This window comes from Saimiri boliviensis, chromosome 13, assembly GCF_048565385.1.
Source record: "Saimiri boliviensis isolate mSaiBol1 chromosome 13, mSaiBol1.pri, whole genome shotgun sequence".
NCBI lineage: Eukaryota > Metazoa > Chordata > Mammalia > Primates > Cebidae > Saimiri > Saimiri boliviensis.
Genome location: NC_133461.1, coordinates 51024407 through 51049667, shown reverse-complemented (window position 1 = coordinate 51049667; position 25261 = coordinate 51024407). Strand labels below are relative to the sequence as shown.

Sequence of the window (25261 nt, the reverse complement as noted above, 5' to 3'; positions counted from 1 at the left end):
GTGGATCACAAGGTCAGGAGTTCGAGACCAGCCTGGCCAATATGGTGAAACCCTATCTCTACTATAAATACAAAAATTAGCTGGGCGTGGTGGTGGGCACCTGTAGTCCCAGCTACTCAGTAGGCTGAGACAGGAGAATCGCTTGAATCCGGGAGACGGAGGTTACAGTGAGCCAAGATCATGCCACTGCACTCCAGCCTGGGCAACAGAGTGAGACTCACTCTCAAAAAAAGACAATTTTTAAAAATTAGAAGATTACACTGACTGTTTACTACGAAAAGTACTATTATAATGAACCTTATTTTTTTTTTTTGAAGAAAAAAACTCGAAAGAATTACGTAGACTTTTTGTTCCTTCATTTACTGAATGCCACCATGTTCCCCGTGCTCTTTAGGGCCTCTTAAACTGGGCATGATATGGTCCCATTGGGTGTCATGAAAGGACAGAAGACAGGGAACCAGCCAGCTTAGGCAGGCAGGGAAGGCCTCCTCCTGCTGCAGGCAATGACTACAGGGTCCCGAGGAAGGGGAAGAAGGGCACAGGGGCTTGGAGAAGAGATTTTAACCTGAGGGCTCAGCTGGAGGGAGGCCACAGAGGCAGGAAAGAACATCACGTGTGATGGTGAGGTGCGGACACGGCCAGGGCAGAGCGTCTCTCAGTATTGGCCTGAGCGGGGTAGGTAAGGGTGCCATTAGTCACAGAGTTTTGGCACAGCCCGTCAGTCATGCCTTAGGAACTTCCTGGCATGCTCAGCTCCAAGACCCATAGACCTGGGTTTGAAACTTGCCTTGAGTTTTGATTTCTCCACCTGAGCAATGGGATAAGACCCAGCTCCAATAACTCGCATGAGGAATAAGTGGATATCTAATAAACCCTACATTGAACCGAGTGTTCACCTGGGCAGGGCACAGTACAGAGTCTTGACGCCTCCACGAGGTCGGTACTATTATCCCTATTTTACAGGCAAGGACACCCGGCCAATGAATCCACGGTGAAGCCAAAATTCACAAGCAGGCGGCTGGACTGCAGAGCCCAGCTTGGACCCACACCCTCACTGGGGCCACTCCGCTGCTCAGTAAAGCCTTGATAAATGCTGACAGGTCTGCAACCTCGGGGGATGATGTGCTATGCCGAAACAGAGTTCTGACCGAATGGAAAATCCTGCGTGCACCTTGAATTGAAAGAAAACTTTGAAGATTACCTGAGGCCTGTTCTTCGATTCGAGTGTTTGTTTAAACATGATTTTTAGGACAAATGGCTACTTCTTTAAGATCAGTCCAGGATCAGAACATCATACCCTCCCTGGGAAGCCCAGTTTGGTATATTTTCAGCTAGAACAGTTTCTGTTTAGGTTTTCCTTGCTTTTTATTTGGGCAGGCGAGCATGAACATATGCACAGAGCCTGCTCCCACAGCCCACACCCACCCTCCTCCCAACACTGCTCTATATTTGGAGGTATTTCTGACACAGCCCTTAGTCTCTTCTCTTAATTTAAAACTCCGTAATGTGTTTTCAATTTCACAATAATTACTATTCAGAGAAAAAAAAGTTAAAATAGCTAACATGTATTGAGAGTATCAGGCACTCTTCTAAAAACTTTATAGATTATCTAATTTAATCTTTTTTTTTTTTTTTTTTTTTTTTTTTCCCCCAGGTTGGAATGCAGTGGCGTGATCTCGGCTCACTGCAACCACCAGTTCCCAGGTTCAAGCGATTTTCCTGCCTCAGCCTCTCGAGTAGCTGAGATTACAAGGCATGTGTCACTAATTTTTGTATATTAGTAGAGACAAGGTTCCACCGTGTTGGCCACCATGTCTCAAACTCCTGACCTCAAGTGATCCACCCCCCTCAGCCTCCCAAAGTGCTGGGATTATAGGCATGAGCCACTGTGCCCAGCCCTGATTTAATCTTATTGCAACTCTATGAAGCGTTTTGATTTTCCTGATGGAGAAACTGAGTCGCAGAGCCATCGAGTAAATTGCAGAGGGTTTCTGAGCTACACAGTCCACTGTCCCTGAAGAGTGAGGGCCATCCCCTGCTTGACGCTGTCCCTGACTCACAGTGTCCATCTGTCCCAGTCCTAGCCCCCTTCCTCCTCTGGCACCTCCTGGCCAATCTTTCTCCATCTCACAGTTGTGCTCTTTGTTACAGAACAAACTCTCTTGCATGTGTTCTTAATAAACTTAAATCTGCGTTGGAAGGATGCTTCTGTGCCTGGATTTCTCAGTATTAGTAACCCTGACTATTGGACTGGGGCCTTCCTGTGTGAAAAGACATTCTTGATTCTTCACCCATGGTGTCAACCGCTCTAAGAAATGCAACAGACTCTGAGCCCATCCCCCGTGACTGTTGCTCCCCAGGTGGCTCCATCTCTCCCTACTTGGTGATTATTTCCCTTGGTGTTTTACTGTTCCAGACTGTTGGAATTAACTTACAGGTCACTGCAGTCACTTCGTCATAACATCATATTAATTATATGACACTATCAGAGGCGTATGGCCGAGCCAGCTCTATTTTCAATTTAACAATTTTTCCCACTTGCAATCATGCCAGCCAAAGAACTGCCTACAATTTTTACAGCTTTTGCTTTTTACCTATAAGTGAAAAACCAGAGACTTAACACAGTCCTTAATCCAAAAAGAAAGAACTAGAAAACAGATGCAATTTACCTAGAGACTAGGTAAACACTTTTTGGACACCTGACAGAAGATATTTGGAAGAAAATTACTGAATCTACCCTGATTCCTTCACACCCCCACCTTGCCCCTCCATACTCAGACACACACACACACACACACACACACACACACACACACACTTCATCGATGACATCAGTCAACAGAATCTCTCTTCAAATATTTAGAATATTGAAAGGTGGTTGGACGAATGAAAAGGAATGAATTATTCTGTCATGTATGACATCAGAGTGACTAGGAAGCTGAAAAACACATTCAGAAGCCAAGCCTCGCAATGACAAAGTCAAAGGGAGGAGACAGCCTCAGAACTGTGAGCTATGTCTCTTGAAACGGAGGACAGAAAGCTGAAAATTGAACCAGAGTCCTATTTATACAGCTTCAAAAGTATATCGACAGTTAAAAGAATCTATCAAATGTGCATATAACCCAACTTTTTAAGAATGTCTAATTGCTTCTTCAAATCACAGTGGAGGATGTGCCTGGTTGGCTTTACGCTCTGAAAAGCTTAAGGTTTCTAATTTATGTCGCAAGCCTGTTTAAATAGTCACCAAATCAAAATGACATGTGAAAAAATATTACGTTTATATAAGCTCATGATTCAAAGGCAACATTTGTGGGTGCGTGTGGTTGGGAAATACCCAAGAAGGCGCTGACAGCATTCTGCCCCTGGGTGCACCATGGCCAACAATACACAGTCTGTAGGTTTGTGTCTTGTGCAACCGTCTACGCCCTTCTGGGCTCAGTCCTGGTTTATCGTAGTTCAAAAATTTACCCAGAGGCCTCAAGCCAGTCCACAGCCATGCTAGGTGACAGGAATATCTATCGATATTTCTCTCTACCCATCTAAAGAAGAACGGAACCAAGCCCTAACCTGAAAATCATTTAAAGAAATAGAAGTTTCCCAGCTAACAAGATTTCTCGTTTTTTTTCTTTTCCTTTTAAGATCATCATGTAGAGACACTGAAAAGTCTTAGCAGTAGTTTGATGGCATCACTTCCCATAACTTGTTCCACTAACTTTCCATTCAGAAGGCCTGGGTGACAAAGAAATACTTTTCTAATTTAAAAATCTGCATAAAGGATTATCAATGGGTTCTTCAGGAGCCGGACACACAGTGTACTTGGCAATACAAACTATACCTTCCCTGTTCAGTTTTTCTGATACTTATAGACATCAAGCTAGGGTGGAGACTGGAATTTCATTTGTTTTTAACAGGGTTCCCTAGGTTTGTTTGGTTGTTACAACCTTTATTCCAGTCCATTTTCTCTGAATTCTACCCTTAATGCTGCTTTGCTCCTTCTGTAACGTATCATCAAAATGATCATGTCTTAATGAAGTATCTTCTTTAGGGCTCCTACGATTACAGATCCATGGGATATACTTAAAAGAGCATTCTTTTTTTTCTTTTATATTGACTGTGTGTTGCTTTGAGACTAGAAGTGTTTTCAGTTTTTAGCTAAGCTCTAAAGCCCGCAGGGCTTTCTAAGCTGCTTTTTAAAAATCAATTTTTGGAGGGGTGGAAGGGGCCTCGCCAAGTTTAATGAGGCTGGGTGGGAGTTCTGGAACACACTCAACTCCGATGACAGAAACAAGTTTGGGCGAGCTCAAATTCACCTTTCAGTTATGAAGCCCTCCCAGCCTGGCGAGGTTTGCCACTGTTTGAAAGTGGTGGTTAGCTGTTATGTACAGTCATAATTTATCTTCTGGATATGGAGAACACAAGAAGAAAAGTTGCATAAGAGTAAGAATAATCATTACCACCAGAAAAGATAAACAGCAATGCTATTACTAAGCAAACTGACACTCAGTAGCAGCAGGAAGCCATTATCCAGAGACAGTGTCTTTTCCACCATTACCACATCTTGAATAGATTCAAACAGGCCGGCAAATAGCTGATAAAACGGTGGCACTGAAACATGATTTTTAAAAAACATTTTACTGCCATCGGATTGGAGCATCTGGGTGTCTCCTTTTGAAGTATGAATGCATGAAGAGCACACACCTTGTAAGATGACACCTGACTCTCATCCCCTGCCTGCACCAGGACCATCCCGGGTACCCTTGAAAGGCCAGCACAGAAAGCATTCTGCACCCACGCAGCTGGCTGCTTTGGGGACAAACTGTCACCACTTCCTAGCTCCAGGCAGCTGGAGAGTCATCTTTCAGAAGCCAAATATTGATAATTCATCTAACTGAGGCTATAAAGCCCTGCATTTTTAGCAAAAAGAAACAGTAGTTTTATAGGTGACTTATATAGTAATGACAGACTAAACTGCCTGGTAAATATGGTGGACCAGACACTTCTAACACAGCCCAGGATTCAGTGGAGGGCACTTATGTGGCAGTGGACCCACGAGATATCTTTTAGAGGGACTTTCTGATACTACTCATAGGAAGTTTGGGTTATTTATTAATTTATTTCAGAGACAGAGTTTCCCAGGCTGGTCTTGAAATTCTGCCTTCAAGCAATCCTCCCACCTGGCCTCCCAAAGTGTTGGGATTACAGGCCACTGTGCCTGTGCCTGATCTGTTGTTGTTGTTTTTCAATCCTAAATTTTTAAATGAAAATTATAACATCGTGGTTTTGGGGTGTGAATAAATGCTTCTGTCTGGGAGTTGGGGGGAAGGTTACTTTCCACCTTGGCCTAATCAAAAAGATCCCCCCAGCTAGAGAACAACTTGCACAGGATTTTCTTCCAGCCAAGCACACACACAGCATAGGCACCCCTGAAAGGAGATGTGTGAGACTCGTGGGCTGGGCTGTATGAAATGACATCTAAAATTCTAAACCCCTTTGAATGGAATTGTTCTCAAGACACAGTAAAGTGGAGCATTTTTGTCACATATTAACGTTATAAGAGATTATCTGAATCTTCTATGAAATACCTACAAATTTCTCAAATTTCTACAAATTTACAAAGAGTAAATCAATCACATGGTTTACTATCATAAAGGTTCTTCCTGGTAGGATGAGGCTAAACTCGAAATACAATGAAAAAACAGAGCAAAAGTGACTGGGGTGTTGTTGCTCAATGATACTATTCATGAGTGACCAAAAACAAGTATAGTCAGTATTATTGTCCCAAGCGACGTGGATCGTGCCAGAGTCAACAGGAAAGGCCGCACTCTGCCAGCGAGTCTCCTGCCACTCCACCATGGTGCCCAAGGTACTGCACAGTGACGCGTTTACGTTTCCCCACCTTTCTCCGCAGCTCGGGTACCCTGACTTGGAGAGGCATGTGGGATGCAGAGAAACTTATTAAAACTAAAGATTCCCCTCACAACCCTGGAAGACAGAGAGTAAGTAAACAGCAGGTGGAGCTGAGGACTCTGCATCACTTCAAGTACCCTGAGATGACCCTGATACAGGGGGATTAGGGAAAAGCTATCAATTGGAGGAAAGCATTCTGAAGGCAGGGTCACTCTTCTGTTAATCTGGTTCATTGCTCTTTTCCTCCAGGGTAATTTCCTTCTGGTTTGTGCCTTGAAGAACAAAGGATATAAATATTTGCTGTCCAGATTGGACTAGGCCAGACAGTTCCTAAGGCTGCTCTAGCACCTGAAGACTCAAAAGGTTTCACTTATATGCTGCAGCTGCCCTGGGATGGCTGAGTTGCTCCAGGTCATAAAGGGAGATACTAAGCAAAATTCATTCACATTCGACAAATATTTGTCAAGCATTTGCTCTGTGCCAGGCACTGAAGACTACTGGTGGATATGTTATTTGTTTTAAAACCTAGGGCATAGGTTTAGAGGGCATTTTCTTTTTTTTTGAGACAGAGTCTCGATCTGTGGCGTGATCTCGGTTCACTGCAATCTCCACCTCCCAGGCTCAAGTGAGTCTCATGCCTCAGCTTCCTGAGTAACTGGGACTACAGGCGTGTGCCACCACTCCCAGCTAATTTTTGTATTTTTAGTAGATACGGGGTTTCACCAGGTTGCCCAGGCTGGTCTCGAACTCCTGAGCTCAAGTGATCCTCCCACCTTGGCTTCCCAGAGTGCTGGGATTACAGACGTGAGCCACCATGCCCGGCCTGGGAGAGCCTATTTTTAAAATAAAAATTTAAACAAAGTTTCCTGGATTGGTGTGTGTGTGTGTGTGTGCATGCATTTGTGCTTACGTGTGTTCCGTGTAGAAGGAGTGAACCTTGAGTGTTGCACTGGTTGTTGCATTGGTGGGGTGTTTTGGAGTCTACTGTTCCATTAGCATCAAGAAGGGAGGGCACAGCAGGAGGGTGGTGACTAACACAGCCACGGGCCTCAATCCTCCCAGCCTGGACAGCAGCCCTCAGTATCCCAGCATGGTCCAGTGTACCATTCTTTCCGGTGGATGGAAGCTGGTCCTTGACTGTTGCTAACAACGTTCTCTTCATGGGTACAAACAACCAGCCACCAGACAAGTGGCAAGGTCACTGGTCCAAAGCCAATTTTGTCCCTGGCTGCAGGCACACTTGTATGCCGGAATGAAAAAAAAGGAACTTCAGAAACCCACAGGCAAATAAGAACAAGATCCACTTATCCCATTGCCCAGTCCAAGGCAGTCCTTTCCAAACTGTTCCAAGTCATGCCACACACACAGAATGATGGTGCCGTATTTGTATGACACTAGGGTAGCAACAGGGGTTTTGTTCACAGCAGAAGTGACTGGTCTGGAGCTCTGGTTACCTCGGGGGCTGAAGGGCTCCACATGAGTAACTCGTGTCCCGGCACAAACGGAGATGCCCTTGGCTAGGGAATAAGGTGAAGGCTGCCTTGAGAAGAAAGTGGCTTGAAATACTGTAGACAACTTGACCTTTTGTCTGAAAACCACTCTTAGGACACAGTTCCAAAAGGGGTGTGCTGGACTATATGGCTGAACATGGGAAACATTTAAAAATCCTGTGCCCAGTCTCTGCCCCAGACCAGTAAAATTGGGATTGAGAGATCCCATTTGGGCTGGGCATGGTGGCTCATGCCTATAACCCCAGCACTTTGGGAAGCCAAGGTGGGATGATCACTTGAGCCTGGAGTTCGAGACCAGTCTAGGCAACAAAGTGAGACTTCGTCTCTAAAAAACATAAAAAATTAGCCAGGTGTGGTGATATGCACCTGTAGGCCCAGTTACTTGCGAGGCTACAGTGGGAGGATTGCTTGAGCCCAGGAGGTTTATGCTGTGGTGACCTGTGATCGCACCAGTGTACTCCAGCCAGGGTAATAGAGTGAGACTCTATCTGGGAAAAAAATTGGAATCTTTGAGGGGTAGGGGTAGGCAATTTTTTTTGTTACTGTTGAGTCCCAGTTGATTCTAACCTGTCCTAAGTTTGAAAACCACTGTTATCAGGCTGGGAGCCCTCACTAATGCCTATAATTGGAGCACTCTGGGAAGCCAAGGAGGGTGTATTGCTTGAACTCAGGAGTTCAAGGTCAGCCTGGGCAACATGCGGAAACCCTGTCTCTATAAAAAATTAAAAACTAACTGGGCATGGTGGTGTGTGCCTGTACTCCCAGCTACTCGGTGGAAGGATGGCTTGGGCCTGGGAGGTAGGATTATGCCACTGCACTGTAGGCTGAGTGACAGAACAAGACATTGTCTCAAAAAAAAGAGAAGAAGAAAAAAGAAATAAATTAAAAAAAGAGAACCATTGTTATCAAAGAGGAGGAGAGAATGGAAGCCAGAGGCCTGGCTCTTACCCCATTTCCCAGAGAAAACTCACTCTTAAGGTGAAGCCACTTAGCCTCTCAGAGTTTCAGAGCTCCTCTCTGTAAACTGGGATAAATAGAGTCCTTACCTATAAGGTTATATGAGATCACCTACGCAATAAGCCTTTGAATTTAAATTTATAATTTAAATAGCATTACTCAATTATTTTCCCTTCATTGTTTGGAGGATCCGGCCTCTGAGTACAATATTTTATCCAATCATTAATTTATACATTGAACAGACTTGTGAATGTCCACCCTGTGGCTGGCATGCTACCAGCTCCCAAGGATACAGGATGAAAAATAAGTGAGAAAGGGCTTTCTAGGGAGAGGGTTTCTGTCTATGATGAGATTGAGTTTGGGGTAAGTGAGAAGTTACTGGAAGTTAAGCCTATGACCTGGAGTCCCGCCCTGAGCTATTTCACATTAGGATACCCAGTATGACTCAGAAGCCACTGCCCTGCCATCAAAGGCCCTGGCAGGGGTGTGAATGTGAGATGTCTGTGACTGGCAGAGTGGCCTTCAGCTTCATAGATCAAGTATGATTTGTGACAGTGAAGTGACAAAGATCTGCTTCTAAATCTAAACTAACATGCAAACTAGGTTTTGTCTTGAAAACTTAGATGAACAAATAAAGATGTGTTTTTTGGGGGAAAAACATGTAGCAATAAAATTAGTTTTAATATAGGGAGAAAACTATATGTCAAAGTGGGCCTACTTATCATGTGGTCTTTTTCTTTTTCGTTCTAGAAAAAGAACATCTAGATGTCACACTTCCATCTAGATGTTGTTTTTCTTTTTAAAAAAATTTTGTGGGTACATAGTAGGTATATATATATTTATGGGGTACATGAGATACTTTGAAACAGGCATGTAGTGCACAATAATCACATCATGGTGGCATCCGTCCCCTCAAGCATTTATCCTTTGTGTTACAAGCAACCCGATTATAACTTTTAGTTATTTTTAAATGTGCAATTAAATTAGTATTGACTATAGTCACTCTGTTGTGCTATCAAATACTAGGTCTTATTCATTCTTTCTAGATTCTTTTGTACCCATTAACCATGCTCTCTTCCCCTCCACCCCCACCCTACTAATCTGAATGCAGCTATCAAAATGCGCAATTACTTCTGCACCAACCTAAATCTTTTTCTTCATGTCACTACTCACTGAAACCCTGCTTGCTGGTTGTTTACTTGTTTACTGGCTGTCCTTCTTCCTCCCCCAGGTAAACCATAAGAGCAAAGACTTTTGTTGGTAACTATTTATGCCCTGGCAAATGAGGGGCACACAATAAATCTGTTGAATAAATAAAAGAACAGGCTGGGCACGGTGGCTCACACCTGTAATCCCAACACTTTGGGAGGCTGAGGTGGGAGGATCACTTGAGGCCAGGAGTTTGAGACCAGCCCTAGCAACATAGTGAGACCCCCGTCTTTACAAAAAATAGAAAAATTAGTCAGCACGATGGCGCATACCTGTAGTCCTAGCTACTCAGGAAGTCGAGGTGGGAGGATCATTTAAGGCCAGGAATTTGAGGCTACAGTGAGCTATGATCCTGCTACTGCCCTCCAGCCTGGGTAGACAAAGCAAGGTCTCTTGAATGTCACAAAAACCCGAGCAAACAAAACAAAACAAAAAACACAACAGAGGAAACTCAGGCACTGTATGGCTACCTTTCCTTTAAGTTAGGCTCAAAGACAAGAGTTTATGAGCTAGATCACTTTAAAAATAAGGCCTGTTTTGTTCCCTAGTGGCAAAGGCAGTCGTGCAGGGGAAGTTACTGAAGGCCTGGCTTTTCAGCACTAAACATAAGATCCAGTTTCATTGTTTTTGTTTTTTTTTTTTTAAGTCTTTTGAAGACAACCATTTCATTTACTCTTTACCTATATAACTAAGGAGCAATTTTGGAAAAGCAATATTGTAAGATGAAAAGAACAGAGAGAAAAGAGGAAAACTTCTCCGATTACCCTGGAGAAACTTCCCATTTTTCATTTGCCAGGTGCTTTCCCTCCTTTTAAGTCCCTCCATAAACTAACTTTTTTCTTTTTTAAAGATTAACCCATCTTACTAATCAAAACTGTTCATCATTTTATGCATTTCCTTAGGACTTTTCATAGCAGCAAGGATGTGCTCTCTTTCCATCTGTGCGGAGACTATATAGAAAAGGTTGGTTTCAACTCATCTAAAAATTCCTAATAACCTATTCTGTGACTTTTAAATTTGTTATCTACACTGAATTATAAAGCATGTGGATGTTGAAAGCAGGTTATAATAAAAAGCTCTCTATTCAATGCCATGCAGTGATTCTGAAAAAGCAAGTTTACGGAATAAATGGAATCCATTTCTTTTGGCATTTCTGTTGACATCCTAAAACACAGGCCTGTGTGATGGGACTGCTGGACCCACGTCTAGGAACTGTAGTGTTAAAACTGGAACCACGAAGTCATAAAAAGTGATGGCACAGAATCCCTAACCCTAATACAGGATTACAGCAAACTCCCTAGGCTGGCATACAACCATTACATGGAAAGTCAACTATTGAATGCCGTCATCCTCTGAACGTATGCACCAATCCCTTAGTGCTGTATTTGTCTGACTTTCCTTTTGGTGTAGCTCCACACAAGCAATCTGGGAACGGCTAACACATCCGAGAGTGACGCACGCCAAAAGTTGGATGGCTGCTGGCAGGGCACACACGTTCGGCATCTCCATCCTAAAGCTCCAAATGCACACACCCCTGGGTGGCCATGGGTGTCGACTGCGGGGCTGAAAGTAGAGACTCTTGCATTTTGCAATTACCTACATATGCCAGCGTGCTTAGTAACCCTAACTGCTATTTAGAAGAGACCAATTTAATATAAGCTACTTATGTGGGAGTTAACTCATATACTGGTTTTAAAATACACAAAAGCTTTGTCAAGCAGTCAGGTTGGATGGCTCAGGGGACTGAAACATGAGATGTCACTTTTTACCTCTAGGTCACTGGTTGACAGTCAGTGCTTTTAGCTAAGACCTCTGTCTTATTACCACTTGGTAGGTTCGATTAATTAGTAATATCAGTCTACTTCTTGGTTTAAAAAGTCCACATCTGAATAAACATCAATACAGCTACAAGAATGTTTTTGTTGGAGGTGATAGTAGAGAATGAAATAGACCTAACTTTGAACTCAGACTTGTGCCTTCTTTTAAATCAGAAATAGAATGTATTTTCAATATTACGCATGTGGCTAAGAGGATATTTCAGTGTCAATAGATCTTAAAGAGGCCATATGATACCAATATTAATTACTTATGAAAAATTACTTAGTTACCTAGATCTTTTATTACCAATGATGTTAATAATGGGTACCTTGAACTCTTGACTAAGATACAATCAGGTCTGCCCTTAAAATTTGCAGGGTCCAGGGCAAGAGTGCAAGTGGAGGTCTACTTTACATACTTCCAGATATTTACAAGCTGCACATCAAGCTAACAAGCTATTAAATAAAATATATTCTATCTTCTTTATCCATTTACAATCCTTTTTGATGGTGATGTACTTTTCTTGACGTAAAAAAATACTTATTTAATGTGAAATTATTGCAGATCTGAACTGGGTGTTTCTCTTGGGGATTACAATTCAAACTAGCAGTCAGAATTGGAGACGCTTATGATCCTCTGAAAGGAATCAGTGTTTTTCACTGAGATGGTGGAGATTAACCTCTGTCTCAGAAACACCTCCAAGAGCTGTTTTGCATCTTAGATACACACTGGTTAAGACAAAGTACATTACTGATGTATGTAATACTTCAGGTAATTTGGAAACTTGAGTCCCTTTAGCTAAAAAAAATCACCTGATGGAAATGAATAACAACATGAGTAGTTAACCTTGTGAGATGTAAATTTATTCACTGAATCATTACTCAGGGTTTACAAGCCAAAAAAACCAAAAAGCAACAACAAAAAAAACCCACACACACTCTCGCGCTCACACACACACACACACACCCCCACACCCACATAGTGGAACCAATGGTAACCTTGGTAATTAAAGAAAGGAAGATTGAAAGCTATTTTCTTTTGGTGAAATGGCCATTATGAGATACATGAAATATTCATTGAGGAAGAGGCCTACATTCTCTTGAAGGGATCATACATCTTGGTGCCATTCAGAGCCAGACGGTGAATATCAAGACCTCTTTGGACAACTGCAGAGGTTCCTATTTTATTGGTCTTGAGCTGGGCCTTGCATGGCTTTTTAATGCTTCCCAGGTGCCTCTAATGTTCAGCCATATAGTCTATCATACTACTTTCTGGGGACAAAGTTCTAAGGGTGTCCTTTAGCCAAGAGGATAGGTTAAGTAGAGACAGAATTTTAAAAACACCTACAACATTTCAAAATGGAGTCAAGGTTCTTTGCAGGACCTCTGACATTAGAGAAAGATAATATTACATCTTTTAAGGACATTTGTTACATACAAATTAGTATTTTTAAACTACAAGTGTTTTCCTTGCTTAGAAAAAGCCCTTCTATCCTCTGGGTGACACTAAAAAAGTGGTAGGTGAGCACGGAACCAGGGGATCCGAGAGGGTGGGGCAGAGAATGGTCCCATAGGGCAGGAAGGGTTTGAAGAACCCCAGAATCTACAAAACTAGAATTGGAGTTATTTGTGATTCCACCGCCATGGGCAACCTAAAGTCTTTGAATTTATCCCAGAGCGGTTAATCATATGCAAGAGCTTTTCCCAGAAATTGGAAGGAGCACCTGACACCTATGGGAAAAGCATGAAGAACTATTTCTTCTCTGTATCTTTGATTACAAAATTTGTGTATGGGTGTCATTCAATTGGATGTCGCTTTGAAATGAACATTTAATTACCTACAAAAATATGCCCCCTAAAACCCAAGAGGAAGCAAAGCAATACTGGATGGTCAATTCAACAGCAAAACCAGTGTTCCCTGAGCAGCGTCATTTGCTTTACCTACTAGCAACTGAAACAGAAGTTACTTTGTAAGCCTTGTTTCAAAGAGTCCTGAGAAGTTCTTAAAAGATATCTCCCAATGATAGGGATATCTCAGAACCTGTGACAGGCTGGAGTATTTAAGATAAAGGAAGAGAAGATGCAGACCAGGAGTCCCTGAGATGAGAGTCACCCAGGCAAGAATCCAGATGTAAAGCTGTTTCCATGGCTAGGCAAGCAAGGAATGGGATATATTTGGAATTCGAAAGGCAGTTTGAAAAGAAACAATTCCTGGGTTTGGCAGAAGATGAAGTATGAAGACAATACAATGTGTTGGGCATGGGGCCACGTGTGCTTTTCATAATCACACTTAATCCTCCCAATAACCTTGCAAGGAGACCTGTTTGTGCCTATTTTACAAGAGAGACGACAGGTGTTCAGAAATTAGACCTATCCATAGCCAAAGAACTGCTAGGCATTTGCCAACATCCAATCTGAGAACTAATGAATTGCAAATTATTTTTGCTGTTGCTCTTGTGACACTAGGACTCACTGGTGACAGAAAGCATAGGGAAAGACTGGGAAAGGAAGATCAACAATTCTATCTTTTCTAATTACACTGGTGAAAGAGATGTTCACTTTTTGATGTATTTCAGTATTAGGTTGGGGGAGGGGCAGGTTTAGTGAGATGCTTTTATAAAAACATCTGTTTCATAGTTCAGCGCTGTCCAACGGAAATAAAAAGCGAGACACATGTAATCTTATATTTTTTAGTAGCCACATTAAAAAACCAAAACAAACAAGTGAAATTAATTTTAATGTTTTATTTAACTCAATATATTATCATTCCAACACGAAATTAATATAAAAAATTACTGAGTTTACATTTTTTTGGTACTAAGTCTTTAAAAATCAGTGTATATTTCACACTTAGAGGATACTGTGATTTGGATTGGCCACATTTAAAGCACTCGATAGCTGTATGTGGCTACTGGCTACTGTATGAGACAGCGCAGGTGAAAGCAATGAGATCCATGGAATTTGATGCGTGTCTCAGGGTGTGAATAAGAAGAAACAAAAGTGGATTCTTAGAAATACCCATGGAAAGAAGGACTGGGAAAAAGAATCTCCAAATGGAACACTATTTGAAGTCTTTACCTATAATATGCAGCTCTGGAATGATTAAAGTAGCGAATTATTTGAGAGACAGGAACTGAATGAATAGAGCCTCTCTCCCTCTGTCTTCTACTTCAGCCAACAGACCAAGTGATACCAGGGAGCTTCCCAGGGGCTAAACCCTGGGGGGCATGAGTCAGTGGAAGGAGATCCATTCGGTTACAATGAGCACAGAAGAAAACCTATTGCTTAAGTCACAGAAAATGGAGTTATTATTAACTTCCCTCCTGTCTCAAGGTTTAATTTTTAAAAAAACTGAAGTGGAGGGTTGTCTCTGCTATTCCACCCACCTTGCCCCTCAAACCTAAACTCGAACCTGCTGCTCACCGGCCTAGCATTGCTCTCACCATGGCTCTCAGAGATGCTGACGTGCAAAAGCAGATTAAGCATATGATGGCTTTCATTGAACAAGAAGCCAATGAGAAAGCAGAAGAAAGAGAAAGAGAAAGAGAATGAGAAGATGCAAAGGCAGAGGAAGAGTTAACATAGAGAAAGGTCAGCTTGTGCAAACCCAAAGACTAAAGATTATGGAGTATTACGAGAAGAAAGAGAAACAGATTGAGCAGCGGAAGAAAATTCAGATGTCCAATTTGATGAATCAAGCAAGGCTCAAAGTCCTCAGAGCAAGAGATGACCTTATCACAGACCTACTAAATGAAGCGAAACAGAGGCTGGGCAAGGTAGTAAAAGACACAACCAGGTACCAAGTGCCGCTGGATGGACTGGTTCTCCAGGGTTTGTACCAGTTGCTGGAACCCCGAATGACCGTTCGACGCAGGAAACAAGATTTCCCTCTGGTAAAGCCTGTGGTGCAAAAGGCAATCCCAATGTACAAAATTGCCACCAAAAACAATGTTGATGTCCAAACTGACCAGGAGTCCCACCTGCCTGAGGACATAGTTGGTGGAGTTGAGATCCACAATGGGGATCATAAAATAAAGGTTTTCAACACCCTGGAAAGACGGCTGGATCTCAGTCCAGCAGTTGATGCCAGAAGCCCAGGAAGCCTTGTTTGGTGCAAATGCCTACAGGAAGTTTTTGGACTAAGCTTTCGGGAGGTGGAGCTCATCCTCGGCTCTCCTGCTGTGATGTGGAAGCTTCTGACATTTGAAGAAACACGATGTCTCTGTAGCTTCCTCTTTACTGCCCCAATGTTGCTCTATATTTATCAGTGATGCCTCTGTCACTAATGCCTTGCCTAATTGTTTAAAATGGTGGAAAGCTTCATGTAATATGATCAAGACCCACCTCCAAAAAAAAAAAGAAAAAAAAAACTGAAGCAAAAGGCCATCAGACCAGACCAGTAAATGTTGTTACAATTGAAGGTTTGCTTTTTGGCTCTTTTTTTTTTTTTTTTTTTTTTTGAGACGGAGTTTCGCTCCTGTTACCCAGGCTGGAGTGCAATGGCGCAATCTCGGCTCACCACAACCTCCGCCTCCTGGGTTCAGGCAATTCTCCTGCCTCAGCCTCCTGAGTAGCTGGGATTACAGGCACACGCCACCATGCCCAGCTAATTTTTTATATTTTTAGTAGAGATGGGGTTTCACCATGTTGACCAAGATGGTCTCGATCTCTTGACCTCATGATCCACCCGCCTCAGCCTCCCAAAGTGCTGGGATTACAGGCTTGAGCCACTGCGCCCGGCCCGTGCTTTTTGACTCTTAATGTACATTTTGTGACTTAACCCCTAGAATTAAGTGTTAATCTAAAGAGGCAGCTGTGATCTTCTGTAGTCGATGGTGATATTAAGAGAGGGTTGGAAGGAATAGAAATAGGCATTTTCAAAAACAACACTACTTACATAACAAAATTCTTGAAAAATAAAACCATTATTTTAATATGATTTTGTAGTGCCTACTCCAATATACTTAGGGAAGGTGGGAACTCAATAATACTAATAGATGACTAATACAATCATTTTATTTTAAAGTATATAGTCTTTTGGATAATTGAACACATGGAAATCTATTTAAATCACTTCAATTGTAGAAATTAAATCTGTAAATCAAGAGAGAAAACATTTCATCTTTCTTCTTTCCAGCCTTCACATTCTTTCATAAATTATCAAGTAATGGAGTGAGATTTTAAAACAGAAAACAAAAAAGTCAGCCTTCATGTGGTATTCAAGGTGGCAGTGATTTTTATGTCAGTGCTGTCTACTCAGACTGTAAGCTGTTGTCTGTCACTTTGTAAGACATTCTTAAAAACGCAGCCGGTGGCCTTCTGAAGTTCAAGTGGTGTGTTTCCATTTCCTGTATCAGAAACAGAGAAACACCCTGTTTCCCGGTATCAGCCCATGTGAGTGCATGCCTCCTCCCCTATCTACCAGCAAAAAACTCCCCTTACAGGATCTGGGCATAGCCCCCAAATCTGGGGCAGAGCCAGGAGGGTTGTCTAGAGTGGAAAGGAAATCATTTCTTTGGAACTCCTTTAGAAATGGGTGGTTGGGGCCAGGTGCAGTGGCTCACACCTGTAATCCCAGCACTTTGGCCAAGGCCAAGGTGGAAGGATTGCTTGAGGGCAGGAGTTTGAGACCAGTCTGGGCAACATAGTAAGACCTCCATCTCTACAAAAAATTTTAAAAATTAGCCAGGTGCAGTGGCTCACACCTGCAGTCCCAGCACTTTCGGAGGCTGAGATGGAAGAATTGCTTGAGGCCAGGAGTTTGAGACCAGCCTAGGCACCATGATCTGACCCTGTCTCTATAAAAAACAAACAAACAAAATTGCCAGGCATGGGGGCATGCACCTGTGGTCTCAGCCACTGGCGAGGCTGAGGTGGAAGGGTCACTTAAGCCCAGAAGGTCAAGGCTGCAATGAGCCATGTTTGCACCACTGCACTCCAGCCTGGGCAACAGAACAAGACCTTGACTCCAAAATAAGAACAAGAAAGAAGAAAGAAAGAAGAAAGAAGGTAGAAGGTAGAAGGAGAAGAAGAAGGAGGAGGAGGAGGAGGAAGAGGAGGAGGAGGAGGAGGAGGAGAAGAAGAAGAAATGGGTGGGCAGGGGCATGGGAGGTGACGTCTCATAAACATACATGTATACTAACTATTTGTAAACCACTCTCCATCTTTAAACAATTTATATATTTATTTATCTACCTTAAGTTCATGAGTTCCATGGCCCTTCATTTTCTTTTTGAGACAGAGTCTTACCCTGTCACCCAGGCTGGAGTACAGTGGCATGATCTCAGCTCACTGCAACCTCCATGCCCCAGGTTCAAGTGATTCTCTTCTCCTGCCTCAGCCTCCTGAGTAGGTGGGATTACAGGCATCTGCCACTGTGCCCAGCTAATTTTTTGTATTTTTAGTAGAGATGGGGGTTTCACCATCTTGGCCAGGCTGGTTTTGAACTCCTGACCTCATGATCCACCCACCTTGGCCTCCCAAAGAGTTGGGATTACAGGTGTAAGCCACCATGTCCAGCCCATTTTTAAAAAACGATACTATTTTGGCTTCCTGGACTTTTGCATACAGATCGAAATATAATGCCTCACTGCTGAGAATCTCTTTTTTTCTAGTTCCAAGTTGATGAGCCAACTGATCTCCTATAAAATTATCAGAATATGTAAGAAAGGATGCTTGAAAAGAAGGAAAAAGGTGGTGGCGAGAAATCATCATCCTTTTTGTACTACATTGAGAATTATGAATATCTTTGTAGATCAAAATGTCACAGTATCCCATTCTTCTGTGACATTTTTACATGGACTCGACTACGCTGCGGGTCCGATCCTGATTCGAAGACGTCCAGCCATTGTCCAAGACGTCTGGCCTGGGCAACAGGGTAGCCCACGCAGCGCTTTCATGTCCTACCCCCTGCCTCCACGAGGCTACGCTGCTATGCTGGTTAAAGGAAAAACAGTTAGATTATCAAATACATGCACGTCGGAGTCTGATTTCTCAGTTTTTCAGATTACCTGGATTCAGGGTATTTGGTGAGGGTGGCCAGGCTGCTGGTGTACATGTGGCCGCCCACATCAATGTGGACAGGTGCATTGGATTTTGTGAGTTGTGCTGGAGTAGGGATGCCTTGGTTGTTCAGTGGAGATGCAGGGGATCTAGTGATGAGAGGTCTTGACATATTGGGCCGACTGTCCTACAGAGAGATAAGCAAGTTTAGACACTTTTTCTCTTTACGGTAGAAAGAAAGGAAATAAACACAGCATAAAGAACAAACGAGTGATTAACGATACTCATTTGGTGATAAAACCTGAAAAATCAGCAAGCTCTTGATTCTGTCATCATGAATATCAGAAAAACAAATTCTGTAGCAAAGAAAAGGAAATCTTCATATGCTCGGAAATAAGGAACTAAACTCATGTTCACTTCAAATAACTCTGAGGACTACGAAGGCTTATTAAATGAACAAATTCTTGCATTTAACTGACAAATGGCAACTAGTATGATATGAAAAGTCTACTCCAGGCATCTCCAAACTTTTTACACAGGGGGCCAGTTCACTGTCCCTCAGACCGTTGGAGGGCCGCCACATACTGTGCTCCTCTCACTGACCACCAATGAAAGAGATGCCCCTTCCTGAAGTGCGGCGGGGGTGGGGGGGCGGATAAATGGCCTCAGGGGGCCGAATGTGGCCTGTGGGCTGTAGTTTGGGGATGCCTGGTCTACTCCTTCCAAATAAAATGACAATCAAACACTTAAAACAAAACATGTCTAAATAAAATGCACGTGAGTGAGCCTTCTCTTTGAAAACTTCCTCATTGCTATCCATTTGGAATAAAAATAGACCTCTGACACCAGCGTTCTACAAAATGTTTTCTTAAACTTTTATTTTTCAAATCAGGAAAAAGAGAGCATAGTGGTCTAGCCATCAGCTCACATACATAAAGCAACTTCACAACAAGGCACCACAAGTTTATCAGTCAACAGAATATACCCTCAAATGATAAATACGTGCTTGCTCATGAACCACAGGCAAACTGCTCTTCTGCATATCTGACTTCTTGAAGAAATCAAGTTCCCAAAGAGGAACTGAGGCAGATGTTGACGTGTAGTTGCATAAGCAAAGGTGCGATGTGAGCAAACAGACCAGAATCAGGATATCACCTGGTGGCAGCAAGAACCTGTTTAAGAAATTTTACTTTTTTCTTTTTTTTCTTTTTCTTTCTTTCTTTTTTTTTTTTTTTTCTTTTTTTTTTGAGACAAGGTTTCACTCTGTCACCCAGGCTGGAGTGCAGTAGTGTGATCACAGTTCACTGTAGCCTCAACCTCCTAGGTTCAAGTAATCCTCCCACCTCAGCCTCCCAACTAGCTGGGACTACAGGTGCACACCACTATGCCCAGCTAATTTTTATATTTGTTGTAGAAACAGGGTTTCTTCACATTGCCCAGGCTGATCTTGAATTCCTGGACTCAGGCGATCTCCTCACCTCAGCCTCCCAAAGCGCTGGCATTACAGGCGTGAACCACCTCACCTGGGCAGAAACCATACTCTTGAGAAAGTACATTATTACATCCTTTCCATGGATACCATATAAATATTTCAAATGCTATCAAAACATGGTTGTTTGCTTTTAAATTAGAGCCCAAACCACAGACAAGTAAAGACAGGTCTCTGGTATTTAATGAAGGGGTCAAATATTTAGAGTACCTAATTGAGGAATAAGCTAAAATATCCCTTATGTACGAATTCTGTAACTAATGATACATGTATACTCTCACATTTTTATAATTTAGCCAAAAACTGTTTTCAAACACGCAAACAATGTATGACAAAGCCAGGAATAAGGCACGCTAAAGGGATTTTGAAAAATGCCTTTGATGGAGACCACAAAGGGGAAGTCATCTAGTTTTTGTGCATAAAACGCACCATGATAAAATATAAGTTTGTAAAACGTCATAGATTTTATGATCCGGAACAGCTTCAGGAGTTACCTGGGGCACAACTGTTAGACTACTTAGCATTAACCACATGTCCAAGCAAGACTATGAATGCACATGCCTTCTGAAACTCAACATCTACTACGAATGGGGTGGTGATTGGGCCTTTACCCAAAATGTTTACCATCTGTGTTGTGCGTTTCTGCATGCTGAATTAACAGAGCCTAGAAATAGTCAGAGAAAAAGAGTTCATGTTTTAGTTCTTAAATTGGGGGGTCAGCTCAAGGATGTTTACTATATTATTCTTTATATGTTGTATATATTTTTAACAATGCAAAATAGATCTTGAAAAACATGACAGGATGTTTGTAACACACAAAGAAAAGGAGTTAAAGGGGCATTGGGTATTGGAAAAAAAATTTAAAAACCAAAGACAGTTGGTAGGAAATATAAAACAGGTAAGGTTCAGAAATACTAAACGCAGCATTTTAAAATCTGGATGATAGAAAACACATTTTTTTCCTCTAAAAATACAATCATACAACCTCCGCTTTTAAGAGATACATGCTGACTTCCTTTAAGAAAATGATTTCCTGGCTACACACACACACACACACCCCTCCCTGTTACATTTCAGCCCATCACAGCCAGGCAGAGTCTGTAATAGTTTTTCAATTGGACACATTCTCTATCCTGCCTGAGGGTGCTCAGGCGAAAATGACCAGATTTGCAGGGTTAATATTGTCCTTAGACTGTGACCTCATTCAGCACGTTCTAACACTGCCAGGTCTATATAGGAAGAGAAAAAAATGAAAGTGTAATTGATCGGTTGAAGGACTGCAGATTTTGCAGCACATATACCATTTACAATGTAAGTCATAAATGCATGGATATTGCTAAATTTAAAACACTGTTTCTTCGGCTGGGGGTAGGGGTGGGATAGGGTGAGGATTGACCCTTGAGGGCAAGGATTAGAACTGCCCTCCTCTGGTGAGCTCTCCTGGTTCTCCTAGGGGCTCTCCCCATCCTGGATGTTCTTGTTCTGCAGGAGTGCCCTGGCTATGCTCATTTCTAAGGCATTAACTGATATTAGCTAACACAGTCAGGGCTTTCCACTTGGTATTTTCCACATGGTGCAGATTGTAAAAACTTTTTTTTTTTTTTTTTTTTTTTAAGAGACAGAGTCTCTCTGTATTGCCAGGCTGGAGTGCAGTGGTGTGATCAAAGCTGTTTACTGCATCCTCAAATTTCTGGACTCAAGTGATCCCCACACCCCAGCTTCCCAAGTAACTGGTACTACAGGCATGTGCCACCACACCCAGCCAATTCTTTATTATTATTATTTGAGACACGGTCTCACTCTGTTACCTGGGCTGGCACAATCTCACTTCATTGCAACCTCCACTTCCCAGGCTCAAGCGATTCTCCAGCCTCAGCCTCCTATGTAGCTGGGACTACAGGTGCGGGCCACCAATGCTCAGCTAATTTTTGTATTTTTAGTGGAGACAGGGTTTCACCACATTGCCTAGACTGGTCTCAAACTCCTAAGCTCAAAGTGATCCTCCTGCCTCGGCCTCCAAAGTATTGGGATTACAGGCATGAGCCATTACCCCGGCCTAATTTTTTATTTTTAACGTTTTTAGACAGGGGGTCTCACTGTGTTGCCCAGGCTGGCCTTGAACTCCTGGACTCAAGCAATCCTCCTGCTTCAGCCTGTAAACTGGGATTACAGGTGTGAGCCACTGTACCTAATGCATAAGAACTTCTAAATTCCTTAGGCTGGGGTTGGGGGAGGATATTTGGGGCTGAGAGTTTGGGCACTTGTAATAGACGTTGGAGTTGATGCTCAATATCTATCCCATTGACTCCAGATGCTTCATCTAACACAACTGTGGCAACCTCTTCCCTTGGCCAGCAGCTGGAACTGACACTTTCTCAACTTTACCTGGATGGACACTGAAGTCTGGGATGGGATGCTGCTACGTGCAGCTGCCATCTCCGTGCCAGTTTAAGGGTGAAGCCAACACCCAGGATGGCAGAGCTGAGAGCTGGAAGGAAGCCAGGTCCTCACTGACACTGCTGACCTGCTCAATCAGCCATCTCTCAGCCTCCCATCTCTAGATTTCCTGTGACTCGGGAAAATAAATTTCTGTATTTTTAAAGCTAGTTTGAAGTGGGATTTCTGCCACCTGTCTTGGTAAGGAATCCTTCCTGTTACACAGCTGCTTCCCTGTGGGGTTGGTTGGGGGGCATCGGCCAGGGATGCCAAGAACGGCTGCCTGCTGAGAGGCAGCAGGGCCTTCTGTCATTCATTCCACCATCGTCCTCAACTCTCCTTTCCACCATCATCCTGTTTGCGTATATCTTCCATAAACTTTAACCAGAAAGAGTACAGGTGACTTGGATGTGCCATCACACTGCTGAAGAAACAGCTCAGAGTGCTGAAGACTATTTCTCTTTCTGCGCAGAGCTCAGGCAGAGAGCTCTCTGATGAAACTCCCTCCAGAAGACAGAAGAAGAACCCGGGAGAGGAAGCCTGTCCTAACACGAAGCTACTTGGTTACTGCTCCTTCCCTGTGTAAGCCATTGCTCTCTCCTTCACAACATTAATTTACTAATTTACTTTTATTCTTTAGAGACAGGGTCTCTCTCTGTTGCCCAGGCTGGAGTGCAGTGGTGCAATCAAAACTCACTACAGCCTCAAGCTCCTGGGCTCAAGTGATCTTTTCGCCTCAGCCTCCTAAGTAGCTAGGACTACAGGTGTGCACCACCACACCTGGCCAATTAAAAACTTTCTTTTGTAGACACAGGGTCTTGCTATGTTGCTCAGGCTAGTTTTAAACTCCTGGCCTCAACCTATCTTCCCACCTAGGCCTCCCAAAGTGCTGGAATTACAGGCTTGAGCTGCTAGGCCCGAGCCATGACATTTTATTTATTTATTAATTTTTTGAGACAGGGTCTTGCCTCTGTCACTCAGGTTGGAGTACAGCGGTGTGATCTCAGCTCAGAGCAGCTTCTGCCTCCCAGGTTCAAGTGATTCTTGTGCTGGGACTGCAGAGGTGCGCCACCACACCTGGCTAATTTTTTTTCCCCGTATTTTTAGTAGAAATGGGGTTTCACCATGTTGTCCAGGCTGGTCTCAAACTCTTGATCGAACTCAGGAGATCAGCCTGCCTTGGCCTCCCAAAGTGCTGGGATTATAGGTGTGAGCCACTGTGCCCAGCCTATAACATTTATTAACATCTCCTGAGAGCCAGGCAACCATCCAGGTGATGGGTGAACAAGAGTAAACAAAACAGACTCGTCTCTGGCCTCACCAGGCCTGCTGTTCAGTGGGAGAGAGCCCATGAAACACACAAGTACTATCAGGACAGGCAAAGGCCAGGGTTAGGGGCTGGGAAGGATCCCTAGAAACTGAGAACTGAGAAGTTAGCAAACACTGGGAGGTCGGAAGGAGAGTGCCCAGCGGTAGTCCCAAGGCTCCAAAGTGGGGGAGTGCGTGGTGTCTTCCAGAAATGAAAAGTTCAGCATAGTGTGGGGACCCCTTTTTCTTTTCCCCAAGGTTGAGGGATAATGCAGGAGACAGAAGCTTATATGGTGATGTGTGGTCTGAGAACCACAGAATTAAATGATAATTTACAATGAAAAAATAAATGAAGCCCACTATAACATCCTTTGCCTGGAGAAGAGGCGGTAAGAAGGGAGGAGCTAAGACCCCACATTTAAAACAGATCTGTCCCTAGAACTTTCTGCAGCAGAGGAGAGGCTCTAGATCTTCACAGTTCAGTATGGTCACCACCAGCCGTGAGTGGGTGTCATAGTGGGACTGAGGAGCTGAATCTTTCATTTTATTTTACCTAATTTAAATTTTAATTTGGGTCAGGAGTGGTGTCTCACGTCTGTAATCCCAGCACTTTGGGATGCTAATGTGGGCAAATCACCTGAGATCAGGAGTTTGAGACCAGCCTGGCCAACACGGCAAAACCCCATCTCTATTAAAAATACAAAAACCAGCCAGGCATGGCAGTGGGCGGCTATAATCCCAGCTACTCAGGAGGCTGATGCAGGAGAATTGCTTGAACCCTGGGAGGTGGAGGTTTCAGTGAGCCAAGATCGTGCCACTGCACTCCAGCCTGGGCAACAGAGCAAAACTCTGTCTCAGAAAATAATAACAAAAGTAAATAAATAAATAAATTTTAATTTAGATACCCACCTGTGGCTGGTTGCTATCATATTGGACAGTGTAGTAACTTTGCATAGCAAATAAACTTTGCTAGAATTTTTCTTAATATTTGGAAGCCCAAATCATGACAAACTTGAATTTACCACTCATGTGATGGAGAAGCACGGGTATTTCAAAACTGAATACAATTTATTCTTATTTCTTAGAGACAGGGTCTCACTCTGTTGCTGAGGCTGGAATGCAGTGGTGCTATCAGAGCTCACTGCAGCCTTGAGCTACTAGGGTCACGCAATCCTCCTGCCTCAGCCTGCCAAGTAGGTAGGACTACAGGTGTGTGTCACCACACTTGACTAATTTTAAAAAAACAAAGTTGGGCTGGGTGTGGTCGCTCACGTCTGTAATCTCAGCACTTTGGGAGGCCGAGGTAGGTGGATCACAAGGTCAGGAGTTCAAGATCAGCCTGGCCAATATGGTGAAACCCTGTCTCTACTTAAACAAAAAGAAAAAAAGAAAAATTAGCTGAGCATGGTGGCACACGCCTGTAGTCCCAGCTGCTCAAGATGATGAGACAGGAGAATCCCTTGAACCCAGGAGGCAGAGGTGGAGGTTGCAGTGAGCCAAGATTGTGCCACTGCACTCCAGCCTGAGTGACAGAACTAGACTCCATCTCAAAAAAAAAAAAGAAGTTTTTGCAGAGACAGGGACTCACTGTGTTTATCCAGTCTAGTCTTGAATTCCTGTCCTCA

At 43.2% G+C, this 25261-nt stretch overlaps 1 protein-coding gene and 1 pseudogene across 3 annotated transcripts in view; one reads left to right on the top strand and one right to left on the bottom strand.

The window, feature by feature from the left end:
- The window catches only part of KCTD1 (potassium channel tetramerization domain containing 1), a 211307-nt gene that overhangs the window by 33197 nt on the left and 152849 nt on the right, over nucleotides 1-25261 (bottom strand). For all 3 annotated transcript variants that reach the window (XM_010335482.3, XM_039463749.2, XM_039463747.2), the window contains exon 2: nucleotides 18412-18590. In XM_010335482.3, coding sequence (XP_010333784.1) covers nucleotides 18412-18590 — 179 coding nt within the window. The remainder of the gene's footprint in view (nucleotides 1-18411; nucleotides 18591-25261) is intronic.
- On the top strand, nucleotides 14808-15621 carry LOC101039035 (V-type proton ATPase subunit E 1 pseudogene; annotated as a pseudogene).